The sequence below is a fragment of the Maniola hyperantus genome, chromosome 28 (genome assembly GCF_902806685.2).
Source record: "Maniola hyperantus chromosome 28, iAphHyp1.2, whole genome shotgun sequence".
NCBI lineage: Eukaryota > Metazoa > Arthropoda > Insecta > Lepidoptera > Nymphalidae > Maniola > Maniola hyperantus.
The window spans coordinates 3,081,673-3,109,620 of NC_048563.1; the positions used below are offsets into that span (position 1 = coordinate 3,081,673).

Consider the following 27,948-nt stretch of genomic DNA (forward strand, 5'->3'; position numbering starts at 1 on the left):
TGGTTCTTTATGTAACCAACTGTTCATCCGCAGCTTTTACTAGACAGGCAGCAAGCTACATAAATTTATCTAAATATATTAAAGGAAACCTGACTGACTGATCCATCAATGAACAGTTCAAACTACTGGACGGATCAGGCTGTTTGACATGCAGATAGCTTATGACGTAGACATTTGCTACGAAAGGATTTTTTAAATTTAACCCCTAAGGGGGTAAAATAGGGTTTGAATTTTGTGCAATACACGCAGACGAAGTCGCGGGCATAAGCTAGTTAAAAATAAAACAAATTAATAGCATTTAATAATTTTATTTATATAAATAATGCAGACACAGCTTGCTGCTAGCGATATTATAGCCTTAGGATACTTTTACCGGAAAATTTAATTCCCAGAATTAAAAAACAAAATCTAAAATTCACACAATTAAAAAATCCAAGTGGACAAAGTCCTAAGTAGATAGTTTAGATACAAAATAAAGTCTAGACTCCAAATATGAAATAGAGTAAATTAATCGTAAATACAATTTAGAATAAAAGGCATACAGGCCTTTAATATAATTACAAAACAACATGCGTTATTTAAGTTTTCGGGGATATTTTAAAGAAATTAGATATGGACGTCTGTTTTAAATTGTCAGAGGACTTTTCACATTTTATATTATTTTTCTTTTTTATCGACGTGACTTCAGTAACAGGCCGAGCAATGCAATCTTTTGGTGAAGATTTATTTAACGGATACTGCAATACGTATTGTTTTAATACTTTCGGAGTATCTGTTTTGATTTTTCTACCCCTCTTTTTAGGTTTTGAAATTTTCAAATCCAGATTTTCAGATTTGAATCTAATTTTCAGACTTATGTTTCTGTTGCGAATTGATAATTCGGTGTTGTGATTCTTCTTATGTTTAAGTTTCTTACGTCTCTTCTTTTCAACATTACATTCTTTGTTATCAGATTTATCTTTATTCTTATGATCAGCACGAGCTTTGCGTTTTTTATTTCTTGTTTTTTCGTTACTAACGTTTTTACAATCAGATTTTTCACCGGAATGATTTCTATTACATTCTCTGTCAAGAGCACGATCACCGTCTTGATTTTTACTTTTTCGTACCGTTTTGGTAGTTTTTCTCTTTTTGCTGACAACATCATCACTAACTGGTAGTTTTCTTTTTGGCGGTTTTTTCAATGCATTTATAGCAAAATCTATAGCAGTTTTTAATTTTGTAGGAATGGTTTCTAAATTTTCATGATTATGTTCGAAACTGCAATTAAATTTCCTGTCTACTTCATTAAGGTATTGATTTTTGAAACTTTCCAAATCGATATCTAGGTTTTTTTCTAAAATATTTTTGTTTAAAGGGCTTCTTAACTTTAACGCGCATTTTTTATCCGGTATTTTGAAATCTCTGTCACTGTTCTCAACCTTAACCAAGTCTATGTTGACGATTTGATTATTCTCTGAGATTTCCATAGAATCGTTTTCTAAGTTTACTTTTTTAAATTTCTTCGGCGTCTCGACTATCGGGAGACTATTGCTTGATTCTGCTATAAATTCCGGTGGCAGTTGAAAAGGACTATTACTATTAGAAGAATCGTCTTCAAAAACACCAGCTTTTTTTGGTGTAAAATTGGCATTTTCACATATAATTAGCTTTTCTAGAGTACTCGGGTGCAGTATATTTTCCTCTAATGGTTCATAGATTTTCTGTTCTAAAAGCTGATCATAAGAACTTAAGAATTTGCGTTCTTGTAATTTAGAGTGATTTTGTTCTGAACTTTCCGAGATGTGTTCTGGAGTTTTTGAGATATCATTTCGTAGAGACAGATCTTCATTTTGAATATTACTTGAATGTTTTATAGTTAAATCTAATGCATCTTCCTTTTCTTCATCACTTTTTTCTGGTTGTTTTAGTGGTGGTTGTAAGTCATTTTCTGGTTGTTTTAGTGGTGATTGGAAGTCATTTTCTGGTTGATTAAGTGGTGATTGCAATTCGTTTTCTGGTTGTTTTAGTGGTGATTGGAAGTCATTTTCTGGTTGTTTTAGTGGTGATTGGAAGTAATTTTCTGGTTGTTTTAGTGGTGATTGCAAGTCGTTTTCCGGTTGTCTAAGTGGTGACTGCAAGTCTTTTTCTGGTTGTTTTAGTGGTGATTGCAAGTCATTTTCTGCTTGTTTATGTAGTTTTAGTGGTAATTGCAAATTGTTTTCTAGTTGTTTCTGTAGTTTTAGTGGTGATTGCAAGTTTTCTAGTTGCTTTTGTTCGGTAGTTGATATATCCTGTTTTAGTGGAATTCGCAGTGTTAGTGATCCTAGTGGTTTTTGTTCAGTAGAAGTACTAGTTGTTGGCCGTCTAGGAGTTTTTAGATTCAGGTCTTCACGGCTAAGGTCTGTATTGGATTTCACTGCAACAAAAAAATAATTACAGTACGCGGCAGAAAGTAATGTACATCGGCCTTTAGAATGACATTTCGGCTTTGTAGAGCGTTGTCTCTGTCACTCATACCTATATGACGTTTTATAGGTCTCAACGACAGAGACAACGCTCTACAAATCTGCTATCTCCTTCTAAAGGTCAAGGTACAATACTTTCTGCCGCGTACTGTAAAACAACTACTTACCAGCATTGGTGTCGGTCTCAGTCTTAATCTGTGAATTTTGTGATGAAGTTGATGGCCTGAAAAATTAAAAAAAATTGCTTGGTTATTTGCGCAAAGAATCAACCTGGCTGAATAAATTTTTTTGGCGGTTGCCCCAGGCTGCATCATCATCAACCAAGCGCTAGTTTATAAATGGGGATGATAACTATGTCAAAAATGATTAAATAGAGGGATTCCCAAAATTCGTAAAATCCACATTTGCTGATAGTTTTAACTTTTCTAACCGTTTTAAATCATCGATTTAACAAAAAAAGTACGGCATCGTCATGATCAACCCGTCGCCGGCTCACTACAGAGCACGGGTCTCCTCTCAGACTGAGAAGGGTTTTGGCAATAGTCTACCACGCTGGCCATGTGCGGATTGGCGGAACTCATACACCTTTGAGAACATTATGGCGAACTCTCAGGAATGCATATTTAAATACTTGAAACGCACATAACTCCCAAAAGTTAGAGGTACGTCCTAAGTAGGGTTGCCAGGCGTCCGGATAAAGCCGGACATAGGTAGGCTTTTTGATTGCGTGTCGAGCCAAAATAAACGGTGTCCGGCTTTTTACATTTCGCAAACGAGCGTGGCCGAGCGCAGGCGAGTCGACTGTCGGTCGCTCCCGCAGGCGGCAGTGCCGCCTGACAACGAGATTTATGACAATAATAAAAAAAGCTTGATTTTACATACAATTTTTTTGTCGTACCTATTAATACTAAGACACAAAATCCTCAATAATGTAGGGTGTCCGGCCTTTCTACCCAAATGTCCGGCCAAACTGGCTGGTCTGTCCGGCTATTAGTTTTGGCGATCTGGCAACCCTAGTCCTAAGCACTAGGCTATCACAGCTTCAAGCAGTCTAGTGCTAGTCTATAAATTTAAAAAAAAATCAACTTACGTAGGTAAAGTGGGTCTCGGCTTTGTCCGTCGGATGGACATTCGACACGGCATGATGGGGCCGGACCGAACATGTTGCGGCTCTGGTTCTTGCGTTGGTAGTGATACTGAAAGTTGAAACACAAGATAAAAAAACCGCCAAGTGCGAGTCAGGCTCGCGCAACGAGGGTTCCGTACTGCAGTCGTATGTTTTCGACATTTTGCACGATAATTCAAAAACTATGATGCATAAAAATAAATAAAAATCTGTTTTAGAATGCACAGGTGAAGCCCTTTCATATGATACTCCACTTGATAAAGTAATCTTACTTCGAAAATTGAAAATACTAATTTATTAGTTCACTAGCTCGCGACTTCGTCCGCGTGGACTACACAAATTTCAAACCCCTATTTCACCCTCTTAGGGGTTGAATTTTCAAAAATCCTTTCTTAGCAGATGCCTACGTCGTAATAGCTATCTGTATGCCAAATTTCAGCCCGATCCGTCCAGTAGTTTGAGCTGTGCGTTGATAAATCAGTCAGTCAGTCAGTTAGTCACCTTTTCTTTTATATATTTAGATGACCACAATTTAATTTTTTTTGTGTGATGTAACCACAAATTCGCGGTTTTCAGATTTTTCCCCGAATGTCTGCAGTTTGAATGAATTGCAGTTAAAGTTGAATAGGGGGTGTTCTTTCTCCTTTGTTAGCAACTTACCCGAGTCAATAACGGCCAAGTGCGAGAAGTCGGGCGCGGCGGGTTTGCAGACTGCGCACACATACAACACCGTGCTCAGACACGCCAGATGCGAACCCGGACCTCCGCACAGCACGCATAGTTTTACTTCCCACTGCCTGCAAAATATCATCATCATCATCATCATGATCAACCCATCGCCAGCTGACTATAGAGAACGGGTTCAAACTAATAAACCAACAAACAAACACACTTTCGCATTTTTAATATGGGTAGTGATAATATGATCATGATCAACCCATCGCCGGCTCACTACAGAGCACGGGTCCCCTCTCAGTCTGAGAAGGGTTTTGGCCATAGCCTACCACGCTGGCCATGTGCGGATTGGTAGACTTCACACACCTTTGAGAACATTATGAAGAACTCTCAGGCATGCAGGTTTCCTCACGATGTTTTCCTTCACCGTTAAAGCAAGTGATATTTAATTACTTAAAACGCACATAACTCCGAAAAGTTAGAGGTGCGTGCCCGGGATCGAACCCCCGACCTCCGATTAGACGCCGGAAGTCCTAACCACTAGGCTATCGCAGCTTATGCAGTGATAATATAGTTAGTGATAATATACAAATACAAATTTCTTTATTGCGAATATGGGTAAACAGTTGAGATGTTACAAAAACAAAAACGTACAGCCAAATTCTGCCTATTAGCATGCAATATGTTATGTTACAGCTAGCATCGTGTAGGTACATAGTTCTGATAATATTCAAATAATTCAAATTCAAATAATTTAGAAGACACCGCTCTTCCTTAACAATATTTTCATCAGCGATATCAAGCAAACGTGTGTGAGTTAGTAAGTGTATGGATAGATATATCTATGTGTGTATTTGTGTGTGTGTGTGTGTGTGTGTGTGCGCGCGTGTGTGTGTGTGTGTGCGCGCGTGGTCTATGCTTATATTATGTGAGTATTAAACAAAATAGTCAAATAAACCTAGTAAGTACTACAATAGTTGTTATATGGTACGTAACAAAAGCGATTCCACTTCATCATAGTTTAGTGATAACAGATACCTTTTTAAAATTTCTTTGCAAACATTGAATTTTAGTGGATATGTTTTAAGCTTCCTGTTAATCACGTTATATACTACTCATACTAACTCGTAATATTACTCGTACATACATATTTTATTGTGTAAAAATAAGGTAAAAATGTGTCTGGTAGTGATAATATGGGTAGTAATAATATGGGTACTGATAATATTATTATGTAACTAGCTTATGCTCGCGACTTCGTCCGCGTGGACTACACAAATTTCAACCCCCTATTTCACCCCCTTTGGGGTTGAGTTTTCAAAAATCCAAATTTCAACCCGATCCGTCCAATAGTTTGAGCTGTGCGTTGATAGATCAGTCAGTCAGTCAGTCAGTCACCTTTCCTTTTATATATTTTTAGTTTATTGTCCCAAATAAAAAAAAAGAATAATTACCCTGAATTAGCATCGTAGTTCCGACCTTTTGGGCATATGCACTCGTCCGCGCGACAGTCTACGGCTCGCTCGTATATTTCCGAAAACGCATTTTGATCCAGCTCCCATGCTGCGTCTCTGAAACAGCAATTTTTTTTTTTATAAATGAATATTAGCCATATTAAATGACTAATATTCCCCTTTCCTCTCCAATTAAGCGTCAGGCTTGTGCTAGGAGTAGGTACGACAAGTGCAACGGCGGGATTTGAACCGTCGACCTTTCGGTTTTCAGTCCACTCCTATACCGGTTGAGCTATTGAGGCTCATAAAAATACCACTAAGGAACCAGCAAGGACCATAGCCTCCGGGTATGAAGCCCTAAACAATATACATTTTTACCTGTCTGGTATGAAGTATCCTTGTTCCACCACAGCGGAGTAGAACACGTCCTTATCGTTGCACAGCGGACACTTGAAGTAGTATTGGCCTGCGCTGAACGCCATGCGCTGAAAAAAAACACATTTTTTACAAAAAAACCGGCCAAGTGCGAGTCAGGGTCGCGCAACGAGAGTTCCGTACTACAGTCGTCTTTTTCGACATTTTGCACTATAACTCAAAAACTATGATGCATAAAAATAAATAAAAATCTGTTTTAGAATGCACAGGTGAAGTCCTTTTATATGATACCTCTCTTGATATAGTTATCTTACTTCGAAAATTGAAAATACTAATTATTAGTTCATGACCAGAATTTAATTTTTTTTGTGTGATGTAAGCCTAAATTCACGGTTTTCAGATTTTTCCCCGAATGTCTGCTATAAGACCTACCTCCCTACCAAATTTCATGATTCTAGGTCAACGGGAAGTACCCTGTAGCTGGTTTCTTGACAGGCCGACAGACAGACAGACAGACAGACAGACAGACAGCTTGACAACAAAGTGATCCTATAAGGGTTCCGTTTTTCCTTTTGAGGTACGGAACCCTTAAAATGTTCAAGAAATGAAATAAGTGCTTCAAATGCGGCCCGAAACTACCACGCTGGCCATATGCGGATTGGTAGACTTCACACACCTTTGAGAACATTATGGAGATCTCTCAGGCATGCAGGTTTCCTCACGATGTGTTCCTTCACCGTTAAAGCAAGTGATATTTAATTAATTAAAACACACACAACTCCGAAAAGTTAGAGGTGCGTGCCCGGGATCGAACCCCCGACCTCCGATTAGAAGGCGGACGTCCTAACCACTAGGCTATCACAGTTTCTTCTGCCGCTTACTGTAACTCAATTTACCTGCAAACAACTCCTATGGAACCAAGCATCCTTTGCACAGCAAGGGGGCCAAAAGGTTTCCGTAGAAGGAAATCCATCCACTGCTTCACAGCATATCACACATACTATGTCTGGCTCTTCCACGCATTCTACAACCAAACAAACATATTTTTCATCTCACTCGCTCGGAAACAATCCTTTTGCCCTTTGAAATCTGAGTGGAAAGTGGTAATTTTGCTCTCTAGGGCGCAAAGTACGAGTTGAAATTCGAACGTGACGAACTGTCGTCTATGGTTGCGTACCATTGCGTACCTACTTACTTTTTTCTTTCTATTAAAAATACTACGTGATAATGAAACGTTCAGAAACGCGGTTCGTCCTTAGTGTCTTTACTATTTATTGTTATTTACTAAGTATTAAGTAACAAGTAGGAACATTTATTTTTATTTAATTAAATGCTGCCAGCATCTTGGGTACAATGCCTCGCTGCGGTGGTCTCGACGAGGTTTTAGATTTAATTTAATTTATTTTTAATTTAATGTTGTTTTTTTTTAGATTTAAGTTTATTAATAGTTTAATTACTTCTTTAATTAAATTAAACATAATACCTACCTACTCCGTTTCAGCTTTATTGAGTAAACAATATAATGAAGTTCGTTGAATTACGATTTTTTTTTTTTAATTATAAGAATTTTAAATTTGAATTCTAAACGCACTCGATAAAAACTTTATTCATAATATATAGAATCTTCTTGAATTAGAACCTCCTTCACTGCCTGACATCTGGTTGTGCCCTATTAATATAAAAACCGGGTATCTTTAAAACAAGAGTGAATAGGCATCTTCTAGGTAAACGCGTCCCATCTTAGGCCACATCATCACTTCCCATCAGGTGTGATTGTGGTTAAGCGTATACCTATAATGAATAAATAAAAAAAAACTTTTTATTGAAACCTCCACGGTACTGGCGCCTCTTGTATCCAGCATCTAGAGTTTTTCTCGCTGTACTTGTTGTAAAAGTTTTACAACAACTGCAGTTTTAGTTTGTTAAAGTTGTGTTTCGCACTGCTGCAAATTTATTTGCGCTCGAGTCTTTGAATTCCTCGCTACGCTCAGGATTCTGTCTTTGAACCTTAGAATCCTTCGCTAGCTCGCAATTCAATACAAACTCTCGGAACAAAATAACATCTTTGCACCCTTAAAACAAATAACTATTTCAATACAGTTGTTAAACATGGCGTACTTTCAGAGGCTATAATTATGATTCGAAAATAGTTCTTCGAAAACATGTTTGTGATTGGTTGGTGAGTCGAAATGGTCATAGCTCCCCACTGAGATTTTTATCTCTGTCATTTGTATGGGATTACGTAACAGATAGGTAGATAGATAGATAGAAATACTTTATTGCACACAAAAAATATTACATAACTATTACAGAAACTAAAACTAAAAAAAAAATTGTATGCAAAGGCGGCCTTATTGCTCACAGCAATCTCTACCAGGCAACCTTTGGTGAAAGGAGAAACTAGGTGTGTTGGATAGTACTTACACGCAATACAGAAAAATGAAGTAGTATAATATTATATAATATAATTAACCAACTATTTCCGTAATACATACATAACTATCATACATATACAAAACTATTATAAATATCAGATAGAGTGCTATACTAACTTCTTTCCGTGGATACAGTATAGAAAAAGCATGGCAGAAAAAAAAATTAAAAAACCGACTTCTAAAACCACTACAAAGTAAAAAAAATTTTTTGTTTCTACACGTGTATGTATGTTGAAGTTTGATTGATATTTTTGGTACTAAACAATGACTAAAAAGCTTCAAATAAAAAACGTGCAGAATTGAGAACCAACTCCTTTTTGGAAGTCGGTCGGAAAAACCAAACTTACCAGACTTTTTAGCTGTTCCATTATCTCTATTCATTTTCAAATTGCGCTTAGATCTTTCTTGGTTGGCTTGCCTTATTTTAGCAAGCCTAGATTTAACTTTAGACATTATCCCAGCTGGTAGTTTTTGCCTGGGCGCATGCTTTTCACAGTATGACCTATAAACAGTTTTTTAAATTTTAAGATGTGGCCTAAACAAATTTCAAATCCCTATTTCACCCCCTTAGGTGTTTAATTTTCAAAAATCCTGTCTTTGCAAATGTCTACGTCATAATAGCTATCTGCATGCCAAATTTCACTGATCCATCCAGTAGTTTGAGCTGTGTGTCTATAGTAAGTCAGTAAGCTTTTTTATATATAGATTCTGATACAAGTTAGTTGATTGCAATCTCACCTGATGGTAAGTGATGTTGCAATCTAAAATGAAAGCGGGTTAACTTGGAAGGGGTAAGGCAGTTTCACTAAACCCATACCCCTGATTGGTTTCTACAAGGCTCGTATCGGAACGATAAACTCCTTGGCAGCACAGCTTTGCCAGTAACTAGCCACGCAGTAGTGGTAACTAGCCACGCAGTAGTGGTAACTAGCCACGCAGTAGTGGTAACTAGCCACGCAGTAGTGGTAACTAGCCACGCAGTAGTGGTAACTAGCTACGCAGTAGTGGTAACTAGCCACGCAGTAGTGGGAACTAGCCACGCAGTAGTGGTAACTAGCCACGCAGTAGTGGTAACTAGCCACGCAGTTGTGGTAACTAGCCACGCAGTAGTGGTAACTAGCCACGCAGTAGTGGGAACTAGCCACGCAGTAGTGGTAACTAGCCACGCAGTAGTGGTAACTAGCCACGCAGTTGTGGTAACTAGCCACGTAGTAGTGGTAACTAGCCACGGCCGTCTTAGTACTTACTTATAATTGCCAAAAAAGAGAGACACTGCTCTCTTCTCCTTCCCACAAGGTAAGTGGAACTGTTTCTTACATTGTGTTACACTGCACCCCAAAGTTGCACCCTCTATACCACAGTATGAACATTTCTGCAAACATACAGGTATATTATAGCACCCTGGTACATTAAGGTAAATTAAAAGCTGTGGTAGCCTAGTGGTTAGGACCCCGACCTCCGATTGGAAGGCGGGGGTTCGATCCCGGGCACGCACCTCTCAGTTTTCGGTGTAATGTGCGTTTTATAAGTAACTTGATGATGCCGCGTGGATTTAGGTTTTTAAAAATCCCGTGGGAACTCTTTAATTTTCCGAGATAAAAAGTAGCCTATGTCCTTCCCCGCGACGTAAGCTAACTCTGTACCGAATTTCATCAAAATCGGTTGAACTGCTGGGCCGTGAAAAGCTAGCAGACAGACAGACAGACAGACACACTTTCCCATTTATAATATTAGTAAGTAAATAAGTAAGTATGGATTAAAATATCACTTGCTTTAACAGTGAAGGAAAACATCGTGAGGAAACCTGCATGCCTAAGAGTTTTCCATAATGTTCTCAAAGGTGTGTGAAGTCTACCAATCCGCACATACATGGCTCGCGTGGTAGACTATGGCCAAAACCTCTCATCTGAGAGGCGACCCGTGCTCTGTAGTGAGCCGGCGATTGGTCGTTCATGGTGAAACATTAAATGCTTTCGAGACGGTCATGCGGCTTGACGTCAAGCGCGTCAATTTGTTTTGCTCAATCAAGCTGCTTAATGCGCCTGTCAAGTGACTTGATCAACACGCACAACAGACGGAAACGTATAAGTGCGGAAACCAGCCCAGAGCGAAGAAGAAGAAGTGACTTGATCAAGCAAATAGCACTCTCATATCCCCCCACTAGGTGGACAGACATCAGATGAGTCGCAGGGAGCCGCTGGATCCAGGCGGCGCAAGATGTGGTTTGTTGAAGTACCTACAAGAGATCTATCGGTTGATGATGATGATGATGAGTGAAACCAGTGACTTACATGCTTTTTACTCCTCTCTATCTCTGCCAAAATGTCGGGGTACATGAATCCAAACAGGCCTTCCTCATCTTTGCCTTTTTGTATGAGACAACAGGATAGCAACTGAAAATTATTAAAATATGTTATAATGGTGTCCTACCTAATAAGCTCTGTGGTAGCCAAGTGGTTAGGACGTCCGCCTCCTAATCAGATGTCAGGGGTTCGATCCGGGCACACGTCTCTAACTTTTCTGTAAGAACCATCCTCGTACTTCAAGAAGTATTATAAAAAAATAATTAGCAAAATCGGTTCAGCTGTTCTCGCGATTTGCGCTTAGCAACTCATTCAGCTATTTATTTTTATATATAGAGATAGGTACTTACAACACAAAAATAATGGCAATGAATATTTCCAATGCTGTACAGTTTCCCGTATGCCGACTCTTCGCCGACGTTCCTTCTACAGAAGGCACAGGGGGCATTTGTATCAGCCAACTTTGCCAGTAATTTTGCACCTTTCACATATTTCCTCCCAGCCATGTTTTCAACGTCTTATTTATGACATGAACATTAAAACTTCATTATGAGATTGAGCTTATTAATTAATAATTTGACAGTATTTTATCATTATTTAGATTCTTAGCACTACGAACGAAATCTACATGCACAACAACAGTCACCCTATTCTGCCAACTGGGCACAAAACTTATAGCTACTACAGTTGAAAGAGATAAAGACATCACCGCATTATTATATTTATCGATAAATATAAAATTTACGAATTAAATTAGCAACCTCATTCCAATTTACAAATTACTTTTGTTTTCATTTCCAAAATAATACAAATTCCAAAAAAAATGACAAACCGTTGTCAAAAAAATACCTATTTTACGCTTTTGGCGGGAAAGGACAAATTATTTTCGTTTAGAAACTTATTATTGATTAAAAATGAGTTTTATGATAAAATTATTTGAAAGAATAAAAAATTTAACACCACCTCGTTAACTGGAATTTTGATAAATAAAATGAAAGTTAAATTATAATAGACATGATTTAAATTATAATGCATACCTACCTACTATACAAGTTTTGGTCTATGGTTTTCCAATGACGTGATATTTGCGAGCATCGAAAGTCAATGACAAAACAGGACTAAAGTTAAGCTGAAGTGTGCAAAAAGGAGCTCAATACTTTAAACATTCATTAATCATTGTTTATTTCATGGTTATTTTACTATCGTGCACTGGAAAAATCTTCGAAAACACAGGAAGTGATAAGTATGTTGTCTATGGATGGAAATGATTTTTCATTAAAAATAATGAGCAATTAGTGTCAAGCAACACTATATTTAAAACGTCAAAAAATGCGAAAAAAAGCCGCAAGGCAACTGTTGTAGTTTTTTTGTTTTGTTTTTAAAGTTATTTGTGTATAATTATTGTTGTTAAGCCTCTAAAAGAGTGCACCATTTATTAATTTATCTAGTCTTAGACGTAACCATATAAGTTGCTGGCCAAATGGTAGCCATGACTATTTTTCGTGTGCCATTATATTATTAATCGATTGTTCTTTGTTGTTAAAAGAGTGGTTTCTGGTGCTTATATTGAGGTTTTCCTCCACAAATCCTCGGAAAAACACTCGTGCTACTATTTCACACGTGTATAATGTTGCGAAAGTGTTGTGAAACCGTTTTGTGAAAAAATCCCGCCAATAAAAACTTGGTGAAAATTTTGCATAAAAAATAAACGTAACATACTTTTTAGTGCTGCGTCTTTGGAAATGGTGAAATTGCTGTTTAAACGCACTGAAAACGTCAGCGCTGCTGCAATAAATTATTAGTAAAAGCGTTTCAATAAGATTATTGTTGGAATCATGTCAACTGTACAAAACAGTCTTTGGACCAAATTGCCTGCAGAGACCTTGGATTCAAAGTACGAGAAATGTAGAAATATCACAGAGGAAATATATAAGAGGATAAACATAACGTTTCAAATTAAAAAACTTGAGACAAACATACAAAGTGATTTGTCTGATAACAGGTGAATATGTTTTATTTACTTTTACAAGGTCACAAGTTAGCATAAACACACACATGTAAACGTCGTTTCATGAATTAACATACATGATTACACACATTCACAGTTAATATATTCATGTACTTATGTACAATCAGCAAATAAATGATTGTGAATGTATTTTTAACTTTTTGAATACTGTAAATTCTTGTTTGCAACTGTACATGTCTTCTGGATGCCAGTAACAGCACGTTCCGCCTTAAAAGGCCAAGTTTGGCATAATATAATATCAGAGATTTATTTAGATTTAATTTTACGTGGTCACTTTTAATGTCTGCCATGTACTTTTCTATTTTTAGCATTCAATGCGCAACATGCAGCGCAGTCAGTCTCTCGTACATAAATGCGTCTGATGCGATTGACTGAAAATAGTTTATTATCTATGGACTGTACTTTTTAATTTACGACTAGGTTCTTTTCAAATAATTTTAATGGGGATTATGACGTCGTAAGTTCGTATGCATTACATTCTCCGACATATAATTATACTTCATCTTGAAGGGAGGTCACATCGCTGGATGTGCAAAGCCTAAACTGTGAACATTTACGAACCTCCAATCTGTTTATAGTCCAGGTATTGATCGCAGATAGAAGAGAAAGAGAAAAAAATGTACATCACTGTACAATCGATAGAGAGTTGTTTATTTTGCACTGCAAGAAATGTGCTTTACTCTATCCTGTTACTAACTACCTGTTTAGAAATATTTGCTGATATGCATTATAACTAGAGATAAAACATATAGCTATTTAGCTGGATACTGGATAACGCTTCCATCAGGTGTGATTGTGGTGAAGCAATAATTTAGGCAGAATACCAGATAGTTACCCTTACCAGATATCTGTTTCAAGCCCAATTATAACCTGACATTTGTAATCATTATTTTCAGTGACCAAATAGATAGCAATGAACTAAGTAATGAGACAGACCTATTTGCGTGTGACAAGTCCTCAATATCAAGCAGCACCGAGCTGGAGGCATTGGAACAAGGCAGTGCTGCCTGCGAGAAGTTCATAAACAATAATAACAATGAAGAGAAAATCAAGAAAGCCACTGTTGTTTGCAAGAGACCTCGCAAAAGGTAGGTACTCTCTCTCTCTCTCCCTTTCTATTTCTTACTTTCTCTCCCTCTCCCGCTCTCTCTCTCTCTCTCTCTCTCTCTCTCTCTCTCTCTCTCTCTCTCTCTCTCCCTCTGTCTTGTGACTCCTTTACATTAACCATACAATGGTAAGAGTTCTCTTGGGATAACAGTGTGGTGGGCCCAGTGGCACAGTTTACGACAGTTATAAAACTTGTAACAAAACCTTAAGGTCCCAAAAGACACATTTCGGGTCCTCAGAGAATCAAGTTTTGCCATCAAAAACTACAAATTTGTTTTTTTTTATTATAAAAATTAAAGATATTCTTTCGTGAATTACGAGAGCCAAAACGCGATTGGAACAATTTGGCTTGATACAAAAAATTCGCAAAGGTATCTTTGATTTCACATCATCCCTATTTGTCAGATGTCGATTCAGGATCAAACAGTTCACTCACTCACTCTAGTTCACTCTGCTATAATACCAATCTATCCACAGATTCAGAAAGCGGGTAAAGAAGCAGCAAACATCAAAAAAAGACTCTGATGGATCCAGTGATGAAGCTATACCATTAAGCCGGGTCGCTGTAGTGGACAATAGGGCTGCAAAGTCACCGTTACACTCTTTCATGGGACTCCCCAATGTTGTGATCACTCCTATTGGTAAGTATCAACACTTTTTTATGTACACACATACATTAGTTTGCCTTAGCTTAAAATGAAATAGGTAGCTTCTCGCTGAAATGCGTAAGAGGCGCCCTTGTTACCACAAAACTTGCAATGAAAACATCGAAAAAAAACGGGCCAAGTGCGAATCAGGCTCGCGCAATGAGGGTTCCGTACTACAGTCGTGTTTTTTCGACATTTTGCAGGATAATTCAAAAACTATGATACATAAAAATAAATAAAAATCTGTTTTAGAATGCACAGGTGAAGACCTTTCATAATATGATACCCCACTTAATATTTTATATAGAAAATTGAAAATACTAATTTTTAGTTCATGACCACAATTTAATTTTTTTTATGTGATGTGACCACAAATTCACGTTTTTCAGATTTTTCCTCAAATGTCAGCTATAAGATCTACCTACCTGCCAAATTTCATGATTCTAGGTCAACGGGAAGTACCCTGTAGGTTTCTTGACAGACAGACTGACAACAAAGTGATCCTATAAGGGTGATCCTATAATTTCAAACCGCGCGATTCTCTACGAGAGAAATTTTAGGTAATAGGTGTTCTTAGTAGCAATATATTTACAATAATATAATTTTTGTACGACAAAACTTTCTCAGTTACAAAAAAAACCGGTGATTTTCACGACAGGCAAACTAGGAACCGTAATAATATGGATATATGGAGTAATAATTTAAAAAATATTTCATTTCAGATCTGAAAAAACTGAAACTGCCCATACCAGATGTAACTACAACGAAGAAATCTGAGCCAAAGCAAACACAAAAAGCCAAAGGGGAGTCCCCTAAAGAAAAAGTCATAGACAAAACAGTGGACAGCAAAAAGAGCTTAGCAGCCCACAAGGTAGTCAGTTACATTGGTTATGTATTGCACTAAAATAAAATAAAATAAAAATCTTTTTTTTATTCTTTTATTGCATGCATCTACCACTGGTTCGGAATGCCTTTCCTACCGAGAAGAACCAGCAAGAAACTCGGCGGTTGCTCTTTTCGAATATTTGATATGGGTACAAGATTATGCCATGTATAAAATATTATTTGCAGTCTTGTGCGTTGCTGAAACGAGCTGCAGGTCAAATTCACGCTCTTTTATCATTTAGATAATCTTCAATTGTGTAATATGATTTTTTCAGGAGCATATTTTTAATAGATTTTTTAAACTTGTGCAAAGCTATGTTATGCTACTAGCTTATGCTCGCGACTTCGTCCGCGTGGACTACACAAACTTCAAACTCCTATTTCACCCCCTTAGGGGTTGAATTTTCAAAAATCCTCTTGTCTTCTTATTGAATATCTACGTCATGACAGCTATCTGTATGCCAAATTTCAGCCCGATCTGTCCAGTAGTTTGAGCTGTGCGTTGATAGATCAGTCAGTCAGTCAGTCAGCCATCTTTCCGCTTTAACCCTAAAAGGTCCCAACTCATTCTAAATTCATTTCATTTCAGAGTGTAGACAAAACCATAGAGTTGAAAAAGGGTGTAGAAAAGCCAGATACCTGTCAGACCAGGGACAAGTCTTTGAAAGAGAAAAGTCCGTCAGAATTGAATTGTACTTTATGCAGTTTGTCATTTAAAGGAGAACGGGGCTTGAGGTAATTGGGTATTTGACAACATCAAAAATAAATTATGTCTCAGTGATTATTAAATAGAGGGTCTTTCAAAATACGTAAAATCCACATCCTTTGTTGGTTTTAAATGTAATAACCATTTTAAATTATCGATTAAAATAAAAAAAGCACGTCAATTGATTGTGACGTCACGTTCCAGTATTACATAGAATAGCGCATACTAAGCGCGTGTTTTGACGTTTGATAAAAAGTTACTGATTTGACTAGTTGTCAAATACCGTATTATAATTTACTAGCTGATGCCCGCGACTTCGTCCGCGTGGATTTACATTTATCAAAATCCCGCGGGAACTCTTTGATTTTATGGGATAAAAAGTAGTCTATGTGTTAATCCAGGGTCTAATCTATCTCCATTCCAAATTTCATCGAAATCCGTTCAGCCGTTTTTGCATGATTGAGTAACAAACATCCACACTTTCACATTTATAATTATTAGGACTAGATGATGCCCATGACTTCAATTTAGCTTCAATGCTCGCGACTTCGTCCGCGTGGACTACACAAATTTCAAAATCCTATTTCACCCCCTTAGGGGTTCAATTTTCAAAAATACTTTCTTAGCGGATGCCTACGTCATAATAGCTATCTGCATGCCAAATTTCAGCCCGATCCGTCCAGTAGACTAGACAATGCCCATGACCATTAGCCAAAATATAATAGTAGAAATATCACGTTGATCCGTTGCTCTGTTATTTTTTATTTCGATATACCCCTTGCCCTTGATACAGCCCTTGACTGCGATCTCACCTGGTGGTAAGCAATGATGCAATCTAAGATGGAAGCGGGCTAACTCGCACGAGATATTATGGCTATTTCATTAACCCTGTAGGTTGATGAAACCTACAGGGTCTCGGTTTTCATCGTGTATTCTGGATTTCATACAACGTCACATGAAGATTGACCATGTCACAATATCTTTTAAAATTTTCAGACGTCACATGACCATGTCACACATAATAAGTCCGGATGAAGAAAAAAAATCCAACAAAGCACGAGAGGAAACCTAGATTTGGTAAGAGTGACATTTTAATTATAAAGCCCTCGTTAAAAACGTTAATTATTGAGAAAAAAAATAGTTTAAAAATCTTGAAATACAAAATAACTGATATATTCAATTCAATTCAATTTTCTTTGTTGCGAATTTGGGTTAGTTTTACATTCAAATTTTACCTTGCGCCATGCAATGATACAATATCTAATACAAATTACATTAAAATAACATACACATTAAAATATTATGTTTGTTCGAGTCATTGCCTATATCTTGTCTATTATGTAATCGTTAAAAGAGTAATAATTTTTTTCCACTAAAAATTTCAATAATTTTGCTTTACAACTTCAATTGTGCTTATAATATCTTTGGGTAAATGATTATTAAGTATTGGTCCTTTTCATAAAATGATAATGATTTTAATTGAATATAGTCATTAAAATGATAAATTTGTATCCGAGAACAAACCAACCAGAAGTATATTTGGCGAAATAAAATTTTGAACTTTTATGACACATTTATCCCGTAAGTAAATATTCCGCTTAATATTCGCACCACGCTACGATAAACACTAATCTTATACAAAAAAAAACACCTTTAATCCAAGTATTCTATTTATCCTATTTAGGTATCCTATTTTTTAAAGTAAAAACCTTAATATTTTAATCATTAAAATGATTTGATTACATCCGAAAGTGTACAGGCCGAATTTTGTCGCCGAATATACGTACATCATATTCGGCGAAAAACGTCGAATATTATTTTGAACTTTTATGACGCTTTTATCCCGTAAGAATATTCCTCATGATAATCGCATTATGCTACGATGAACACTAATATTATTGAAAAACAAAACATCTTTTTTTAGTTCAAGAATCTATTTTCAAAGTGAAAAACTTTAAATTATACTTTCCGTAGGTAAAACCCATCGAAGCAGTGGAAGTCATTCAGCGATTGTACAGAATTTTTTATTAAAAACGTAAAAGTTGCGTCACATCTATTTCGTGGCAAATGTCTCAATGCGTTTTCAAAAATAGTGTACTAAGTCAATTATATTTTAGAACAGTGCCATAACAGTCATGCGACAACTTTTGGCGAAATCGCGTAATATAACTTTATATAAAGTCCTTAAAAAAATCACCGAATATAATATGATTTCATTACTTTTATATTCAAACAAATATTCGGCGATAGAATGTTAGATGGTCGCCGAATAGATATATTATGCAATAGCTTATTTTATATATTCGGCGTATCATACAATTGTATGAAATATTAAAAAAATATTTTTGTTGTACCTAATTGCTGAGTGAATTATAAGAGAGTGAAATATATAGAGCTAATTGCTCCTTTTGTAATTGCACAATGTTTTTTTCGATAATAATGGCGTGAGCTCCCTGATCCTTCTGCATATTGATATTGGCTATTTTATTCAAATAAATACTACTGTTACTTTTTTTACACTGGCAACATTGGTTTCTGTTCTAAAATATATTTGAGTTAGTCATTCCTAACATAATATATTTATAGGTATAAGTATTGAAAATTAGTTAATAATTAACTCTGCGCGTCGAATAGAAGTACATTGGTACGAAACACACTTGAAATTTTCGACTCAACTCATTAACTTGTAATAAGAACCGACCAAAGGACTGTATAAAGCCTGTAATACAATGAATCGTATAAAGCTTGTAATACAAAGAATTGTCTAAAGCTTGTAATACATAGAACCGTATAAAGCTTGTAATACAAAGAACCGTATAAATAAAGTGTGTAATACAAAGTATCATGTAAAGTTTGTAATACAAAGAACCGTAAAAAGCTTGTAATACAAAGAACGCATTACAACGTCCAGGTGCTATCTATTAGACGCGTAGAATGTATAGATAGTAAATTGGTAGATTTGGAATTTTGGGAGGGTAGGTCGATAAAATGAATTTTGGATGCGTGATGTGCTATTGTTTGTTATCATAGTATAGTACTATTTCCTATCCACGGAAAGAAGTTAGTATAGTGCTCTCTCTGTTACGTACAGTAGGTACCCGGCAGGAAATATTATACATTGACCTTTAGAAAGAGATAGTGGTTTTAATCCTAATACTCTGCATTTGTCTCATTCTCTTGAAGTTTAGTTTTCTGAAAGTTTCACTTCTGCCATGTGTGCACTGCACACATGTTTTTTTGATGATTAAAAATGAATAGTATATATTTGTAAGTAAAAACAATAAAATATGATCTTTTGAGTTGGTATACTATGATAACAGCAATATAGGAGGCAGGGTCAAAAATCTGTGATCAGTGGTTTAATTGTGATGTAGGGTAGTCCGAAAATATGTTCATGTTATACACTTTACCGTCCAAGGTTTCAATATCCGAAGGTCCCGTTCTAAATTAGCTGCTTAAAGTAGTACCAAAACATTTGGGAATTTTGAAAAAAAAAAACAATTTTGACAGTAGAGAATGTCGACAGAAGTAGAAACTAAAACTATAAATTAACAGTTATAAGTCCCGCAAATTGCTATTGCGCTGGAACCATGTCTCATTAACATCGAAGTGTTACTTCTGTCGGTACTCGGGAGTCCCAACTGGCTGCCATTTTTTTTAAATTCACTTTTGCGCGCATTATGTGTGACGATCGCAATCACTTCTGATGCTGAACTCTGTCGTTATTGGCCAAAATGCAATGTATGCTGCATACAGTATGCAGCAACAATGTATAACATGGGCATAAAAATAAAAGATCGATTACGAACCGACTTCAAAAAAGAAAATGGCCGTTTTTTTTAATAAATAAAATATCGGCGCTACTTACTGGCATAAAAATGATGTGTGGCCATTTTCTTTCCTTACATGTGAAGTTAAGGTTTAACACTGGAATTAATAGATAGGGGCTTCTTTAGGGGACCATTCGACGATATCATGTGTCACATTATTCAACCTTTACACAATGCATTAAGGTTGTGAATGAATGTCATTTTATTGCATAAAGGTTAAATATTGCTTTCATCATCATCATCACCATCATGATCAACCCATCGCCGGCTCACTACAGGGCACGGATCTCCTCTCAGAGTGAGAAGGGTTTTGGCTATAGTCCCCATGCCATGTGCGGATTGGTAGACTTCACACACCTTTGAGAATATTATGGAGAGCTCTCAGGCATGCAGGTTTTTTCACGATGTTTTCCTTCACTGTTAAAGCGAGTGATATTTAATTAATTAAAACGCACACAACTCCGACAAGTTAGAGGTGCGTGCCTGAGAACGAACCCCCGACCTCCGATCAGAAAGTGGACGTCCTAACCACTAGGCTATCACAGCTTTTTGCATTAAGGTTTGCATAAAGGTTGAATATGACACAATAATATGTCGTTTGAATAGTCCCCTAAAGAAGCCCCTATCTTGACTATGTATCTATGAATTCCAGTGTAAAAGTGTTGGATTTTTCAGAAAGAAACTTGTGAGTACAAAATTTTAAGGTGTAGTTCTTGATAAAGGTCTCTTTCTTCGTAGTTAATAACATTAAAAAGTTTTTCGTCATTGGATATAGAATAGATGTACTAACTTACTAGAAGGGACAAGTTCAAAAGGCCCGATCCGTGTTGATGGTTCTTGTGGCCCTGCACACGTTCATTGGCAGTGTTGATCTCTTAACGTCAGGTGGCATACCTAATCAGTTTGCTTTGCGATTTACATAAAAAATGAAAGGCTTCTTAAAACATTTAGAGTCAGAGGGCCTTGCGCTCTCTGCGTTAATTCTTTTCCCCTGGGGCCCCCATCAAGGCCCTATCAAGAACCGAAATTACTGTTATGTTAACTATAGTCTATACTTCATTGCACACAATAATTTGTATAAAAAAAGGGTTATTTTTGCCAAAAATAAGGCCCCGTAAACGGTCAAACACGTAGTTTGTTTGACAAACGCAGCCGTACACCATCATCAATCATGTTTGACAAACAAATTTGCCAAACACGTAGTTTGTTTGACAAACGCAGCCGTACCCCATCAATCATGTTTGACAAACAAATTTGCCAAACACGTAGTTTGTTTGACAAACATTTATTATTTATTTTATTCAGATACAAGTTAGCCCTTGACTGCAATCTCACCTGATGGTAAATGATGATGCAGTCTAAGATGATAGCGGGCTAACCTGGAAGAGTGGAAGGCGTATGGCAGTTTTTATTAAACCCATACCCTTTATACATATTGTAGTTTGTCTGACAAACGCATCAAACACGAGCGCAGACGATCAAAAAATTTGACAAACATGTTTGATCGTTTACGGGGCACTTAACGCATACACCCCGTCAGTAAATGTTGATAAGAACAGTAAGCGCTCACGCTCAACTTGGATTGACCAGTGCGAGAAGTCTATTCCAGTGAGTTAGTACATATACTTCAATGATTTCTCCATGATCTTTTTAAGTGTTTGAATAGGAAAAGCATAGTCTATCGTAGTTGCGTAAGACGTAGGATAATTTTAAAAGTCATTTTTATTTTTTGTTGCTGGCGATGATTGCCGAAAAAAATCTCTAAATTTCTAATGCAAAAATGTGTTAAACAATAGGCTCTTGCGGCCAAAATTAATAATAATAAATTAAACTATCTGTAGTGGAATCCACAGGCAAAATTGATTTCAGAGGGCGCCACAAGAGGTCCGCCCAATGTCAATGTCAAAATCAATATTGTGGCTAATTCCGTTGTACACAATCTCTAAACTAAACTAAAATGACACGTCTAAAGCTATTGCTATCCCTTCCATAATGTTGCTTGCGAAAAAGGATGGCATTAGATTTAGACTTGTTAATTTAGTGTAGTTTAGAGATTGTGTACAAGGGAATCTGCCCCAATGTCTGTTTTGTTGTTTGTTAGGTTTGGCAAAAAATATTGATATCGAAACAATATGCGATTGTTTCGTGAATTATTTTATAATGTATTTTACCTGGAAGCTCGTACAATTAAAATTGTAATGAGAATAGAGTTAAAATGGCGCGTGAGGAGTCATTTTTTGAGGACTATAAATTGATTATTTATTTCGTTGTTAGACTGCTTGTGCACTTGTCCGATTCGAATCCAAGTAATTAGGCTTTAAAAAAGAGGTAGTGTACACACCATTAAATAAAAATTAACTTGCGGAGCAGGTAATTTATTCCGTAATTATAATGTATTTGGTGCTAAAAGATTCGCAGTGGCGGGAATGTCTGGTTCATCAGTCTAGCTTTCGCTTCGCGCGCTCTAGGGGAATACGTGGTACCTCGCCTACTGCGCAGGTACAAGGTCCTTTCACTTGAAACTAAGTTTTAAGTGTTTATTTTTTTAATTGAATTTGTGGGTAGCTTTTAACACATTTTTGCATTAGAATATTATAGTGTGTAAGAAATGTTTTTATTTTATTTTTTCGTGTTTGTGCTTGTTTTATTTTTAATGAGGTGCTAAAATTTAATATATTATTATACTTATTATAATGTAATACGTAAATATTTTATTATATTTAAAAAAAAAAACTCGGCCCTATACTAGTCCTGAGGAATTGTTTATTGTTTTAGTGAAAGTCGCAAAAAATGTATGTTTTACAAAGTATCAAAAAAACTTATCGAAATTTTCCATATATTTTATATACAAATCGAAATTTTCGGCAAAATTCGAATAAGAACTTTTACACTACGCGGCCGATAGTAATGTACCTTTAGAAGGAGATAGCAAATATGTAGAGCACTGTCTCTATCGCTGAGACCGACAAAACGTCCAAAAAAAAGTTGTGAGTGACAGAGACAACGCCGATGTACATTACTTTCGGCTACGTACTGTACCTTCTTTATAATACAGTATGTGTTCTTTTTTTTTTTTTTTTTTTTTAATATAAATCCCAAATTTGTACATATCATAAAAACGACATAATTCACTAGAAAGCCGCTAGAAGCGCTGTACAATTTGTCACCATCCTGAATCCAGATTAAAGGTGTGTTTCCACTGAAACAGATTGGAGGGGAGACATGGTCGACAGACCAATCAGGTTTAGATAACTTGATTTTTACCGCGTTTATTCTGGATTCAGGTGTTCAAGCATTACAGTAAGGCACAACGCAGACCGGTAGAGTAGAGGGAGCCGAGGCGCAGCGACATTTTTGATCACAACTTAAACTAATCTTTATTTATTTATTCCAGCGCGTTGCGCGGCTATTGAGTCTTCTCCATGTATAATGCGTACATTTTGAGAATTAACTCGTCATATTTGCTCTATGACGTGTCAACTGTCATGTCAAAAGTACGATTTATTCAATTCAATTTTGTTTTATGGCACACGGGCGAAATTACTTCGCCAATGACGTGTGAAATAGGCTAGTTGACACTTTTTTTAAGTTGGTCTTAAATGGTTAATATTTGTCCTATTAGATCAAAAAAATTAACACTATATTTTTTTGCGCCCTAAAAACCGTAAAACTTTAATTTAAAAATATTTTTTTCTTAGACAGGTGAAAACACTGTCGGCCATGTTTGGCCCATAGATTATCTGTGCTCTGCCGTCATGCATTTGTAAACAACAGCATAACCTCCCAAAGTTTAATAAACATGACTTCTATACTAGTTTACATGAAAAATATAGTAATTATCGTTATTGTATCATCCGAGAATGTAAAAAACGCATCGATAAAGACCACAGGAAAGTTGTGGATTAGAGTGCCCAGTGAAATAAATATACGTAACACGCGAAGACTTGCTTAAAGGGATCCTATATGACAAAGACTTCAACCCAAATTTATTTTTGCAAAGATCAGTTTGTTGTAAGTCTTACTTAATAACTTATTCAATTTATAAAGAGAAAACGATATTTTTTTACGTTTACTATGAGTTTTTAGAAATATATAAAAACTAGCTTATGCTCGTGACTTCGCCCGCGTGGACTTCATAAATTTCAAACCCCCATTTAACCCACTCAGGGGTGGAATTTCAAAAAATCCTTTCCTAGTGGATACCTTCTCTTTACCTACAAAGAACACACCCACCAAATTTCATGTATCTAGGACCAGCTGTTTAGATGTTTAGGCTGTGCGTTGATATATAAGTTAGTCAGGACTTTAAATTTTATATATATCGATACTACGTTAGTCCCCGCGTGACATAGGGATGACATTTCTTTGTTTACATATTTAATGACATCACATCATGGCTGACAGCGTTTTCTGCGTTTCAAATAAAAATAAAAACTGTATTTTTTTAAATTGGTTTTATATATCCATCCTGCGTTTTTAAAAATTGTTATTGATATATTTCGTTGTCTTAAGCAAAATACTATAATAAATAATCATTTATTGGACGAAATTAGATATGAGTCAAGTAGCCTATTGAAGAGACACGATATGACTGGTTGGTGATAGCAGGGAAGTTTGGCTATCTTTTAATTTGGATAATTTATACGTAGCAGGTTTTTCAAAGAATAATCTCTATATATAAAAATAGCTGATCCCCGCGGCTTCGCCCGCGTAGATTTAGGTTTTTAAAGATCCCGTATAGCCTATGTCACTCAGGAATAATGTAGCTTTCTACTGGTGAAAGAATTTTTAAAATCGGTTCAGTAGTTCTAAAGATTACCCCCTACAAACAAACTTAACGACATTACCTCTTTATATAATATAATATACAACGGGCCGTGCAGCAGAAATCGTAATATTTTAATTTCGCCATAACTTCAAAACCAAACGTCCAATTTTAATCATTCAAAGACCAAATATTATCTCCATAAACTGTTCTTAGTGATGAAATCATTTATTTTGATAAGGATTGATAGCATGAGTAAAATAAACGCGTTTAAATGTAGTCCAAAAAAAATTCAAGATTTTTAAATAAAAAAATGGTTGCTGTGCCTCACTCGACATAGATGGGTATAGTGTGTCGCGGACTTTTTTGTAGATATTTATAAGATCTACAATTAATTAGAACATTTTATGGTTCTATCTTTTATAGTTTAGGCAGCGTACGCAAAATAAGTAACTTTTCTGGTTGATTTTTTACACCTTGTGTCCGAAAAACCCAAATATCTTACGGAACCCTATTTTTTTTCCAAAATAAAATATAGCCTATGTTACTCGTGGATAATGTAGCTTTCGAATGGTGAAAGAATTTTTAAAATCGGTCCAGTAGTTTTTGAGCCTATTCAGTACAAACAAACAAACAAACAAACAAAGTTTTCCTCTTTATAATATTAGTGTAGATTAATCGCTAAATGTGTTGCTGACCGTAAGTCTCGAGAACAGCTGAACCGATTTCGCTTATTCTTTTTTTATAATATTCCTTGAAGTACGGGGATGGTTCTTACGGAGAGAGAAATTTAAAAAATTTGAATCGAGTGTTAGGCGGTACGAAGTTCGCTGGGGCAGCTAGTGTCAAATATAAAAAAATGAATTATTTTAAAAGTCCCTTTTTTAAGGGCGAACCCTCAGAATAAGGACTGTTAGAAGTAGCCCTATTGTGACACTTACTGTTAGAGCGAGATAGCTAAATGCATTTAAGCTCTTGTTAGAACGTGACAAAATGTTTTGTCCTTAACACCGTGGCCACTTTTTTTTGTTTGTCTAAATGTATTTGTACGTGAGTATTTGACAAACAACGTGAAGTGTAGAAGGAATGACATTTCACAAGTAAGAAAATCTGCTTGAGCGAGAGGGACTGAGGGGGCCACACTAGTTGCAAATCTGGACATATCTGTGGGCGAACCGTACTTTTGACATGACAGTTGACACATAGAGCAAATATGGCGTGTGAATTCTCAAAATTTATGCATTTAACCCTATGTCAAAGTACATCGAGTTGAGTTTATAAATAGGTGCTTTCCTCAACTCCACTCTGTCTGTACGCGTCGGCCCTAACCCTTCATTAAAACGCTTTTGCTAATTAATGTCTTACACCAGGAACATACGTATAACACGCCCTGATCTAAAAGTGTAAACATACTGAGTTCAAACTCTGACTAAGTCGAGTGGCGTGTTGTAAATATGTTCCCACCCGTATATTTTTATTGTTATTCATAGGACTATTATTAAATAGTTACATTAATGCCGATTAGGTTGTACACAATCTCTAAACTGAATTGACTATTCTAAATGTACCTACTTGCTATCCTTTTCCGTTGCTTATGTTGGGAAAGGAAAGGCACTACATTTAGACAGAAAGGAACTACACTTACGCCGGCTGTGCACGTTGGCCCCAGAAGTAGAACTATATCAAGTGGGGTATTATATGAAAGGTCTTCACCTGTGCATTCTAAAACAGATTTTTGTTTAATTTATAGACTAGCGCTTGGCTGCAATCAGACCTGGTGGCAAGTGATGATGTAGCCTCAATAGGAAAGGTCGACGGTTCAAACCCCGCCCGTTGCACTATTGTCGTACCTACTCCTAGCACAAGCCTGACGCTTAATTGGAGAGGAAAGGGGAATATTAGTCATTTAATATGGCTAATATTCTTTGAAAAAAAAAGCCTAAGAAGGAGCCGCGCTTGCCTAGAAGCTGCCTATTCACTCTAGACTTGATTTGAAGGTACCGGCATTAAAATTGGAGGGAAAAACTGAGTCTGAGCTAAAACGAGACCAAATTATTTTATGTAGAGATAAGTTTGTCTCATTTTAACTCTGCCGTAAGTCGAGCAAAGTCAGGGTGAGATCAATAGAACGCACTCTGACTTTGCTTAGACTTAAGACAGAGGTACATCTTCTCTCACATAAATCTGTCTCATTTTAACTCAATATTAAGTCATGAGCAAAGTCAAGGTGCGCCTCTATAGATCTCAGCCTAAGTGTGCTCTCTATAGATTTCAGCCTTAGACCTTTCACATTAGTTTAGAGATTGTGTACAACAGAATTAGCACTGTATTATTGCCTGTTTGTTTCCTTTGAATAGTGGTTAAGAAATTGAGAAGTTGTGGCGTTCACCTTTTTTCTTATGTTTTTATTCTGCAATTTCCCTCCAGTGTATCCAAGATGCTTAAGAAGTTAAGGGACTTGATATAGCAAGCGCCCGAGGCGCGTGGACGGAACGCTGTGAAGACTAAATGTAAGTATGGCGCTCTAATGGTTCGGCTCCACTACCTAGGGATTCATACACCAATAGTGGTGCCGTACAATAGGTAAAGAAACTTGGGGTGGTGCTTGTATTTCGTATCATACAAGCGCTGAGATCTATAGAGCGTTCTTTGACTTTGCTCAGAATTAAGTTTCAGTTAAAACGAGACAGATTCATGCCAGCGTTATAACGCTGTCTCGTTTTAACAATGTCTTAACTCTTTATTCTGAGCACAGTCAAAGTGCGCTCTATAGATCTTGGCCATAGAGCGCCATACATTTTTGTATAGTGAGTTCTCACGCGCCATTTTAACTCTGTGTCAACTTTCATGTCAAAAATAAGTTAAAATAATGACTAAAATCGTACTTTTGACATGCAATTTCACACATAAAATTAAAATGGCGGGTGAAAACTCATTTTGTACGCATTATGTTTTTTTTGTTTGTAACCCCATTGAGTTTAAATTTTTTATTATTGTAAATATATTTCTTTTGTTGAACACGGTGATCTCTGTATGTGTGTCATTTATGTTATATTATTTTATTATTATTATTTCTTTGGTGCAATTGTGGACGATGCCATATTATAAATAAATAAAAATATTATTAAAAATACATATCAACTTTTGTTTTATTGTTGTTTTAT

The 27,948-nt window shown here is 36.4% G+C and overlaps 2 protein-coding genes across 2 annotated transcripts; one reads left to right on the top strand and one right to left on the bottom strand.

Moving 5' to 3' along the window:
• Nucleotides 1-292: 292 nt before the first annotated feature.
• LOC117994938 (putative leucine-rich repeat-containing protein DDB_G0290503) lies at nucleotides 293-11,665 on the bottom strand. Its single transcript, XM_034982914.2, has 11 exons — nucleotides 11,166-11,665; nucleotides 10,804-10,905; nucleotides 9,760-9,884; nucleotides 8,860-9,014; nucleotides 6,974-7,101; nucleotides 6,081-6,187; nucleotides 5,703-5,819; nucleotides 4,234-4,370; nucleotides 3,538-3,643; nucleotides 2,615-2,670; nucleotides 293-2,398 (listed from the first exon to the last, which is right to left on the bottom strand). Exons 1-11 carry the CDS (start codon nucleotides 11,319-11,321, stop codon nucleotides 579-581), a joined length of 3,009 nt encoding a protein of 1,002 aa, XP_034838805.1. The 5' UTR covers nucleotides 11,322-11,665; the 3' UTR covers nucleotides 293-578.
• A 453-nt stretch (nucleotides 11,666-12,118) lies between these two features.
• LOC117995138 (uncharacterized) lies at nucleotides 12,119-27,925 on the top strand. Its single transcript, XM_034983135.2, has 7 exons — nucleotides 12,119-12,817; nucleotides 13,741-13,932; nucleotides 14,429-14,592; nucleotides 15,321-15,469; nucleotides 16,073-16,218; nucleotides 17,186-17,266; nucleotides 18,164-27,925. The coding sequence occupies exons 1-6, from the start codon at nucleotides 12,651-12,653 to the stop codon at nucleotides 17,259-17,261; spliced, it is 894 nt and encodes a 297-aa protein (XP_034839026.1). The 5' UTR covers nucleotides 12,119-12,650; the 3' UTR covers nucleotides 17,262-17,266; nucleotides 18,164-27,925.
• Nucleotides 27,926-27,948: the final 23 nt, after the last annotated feature.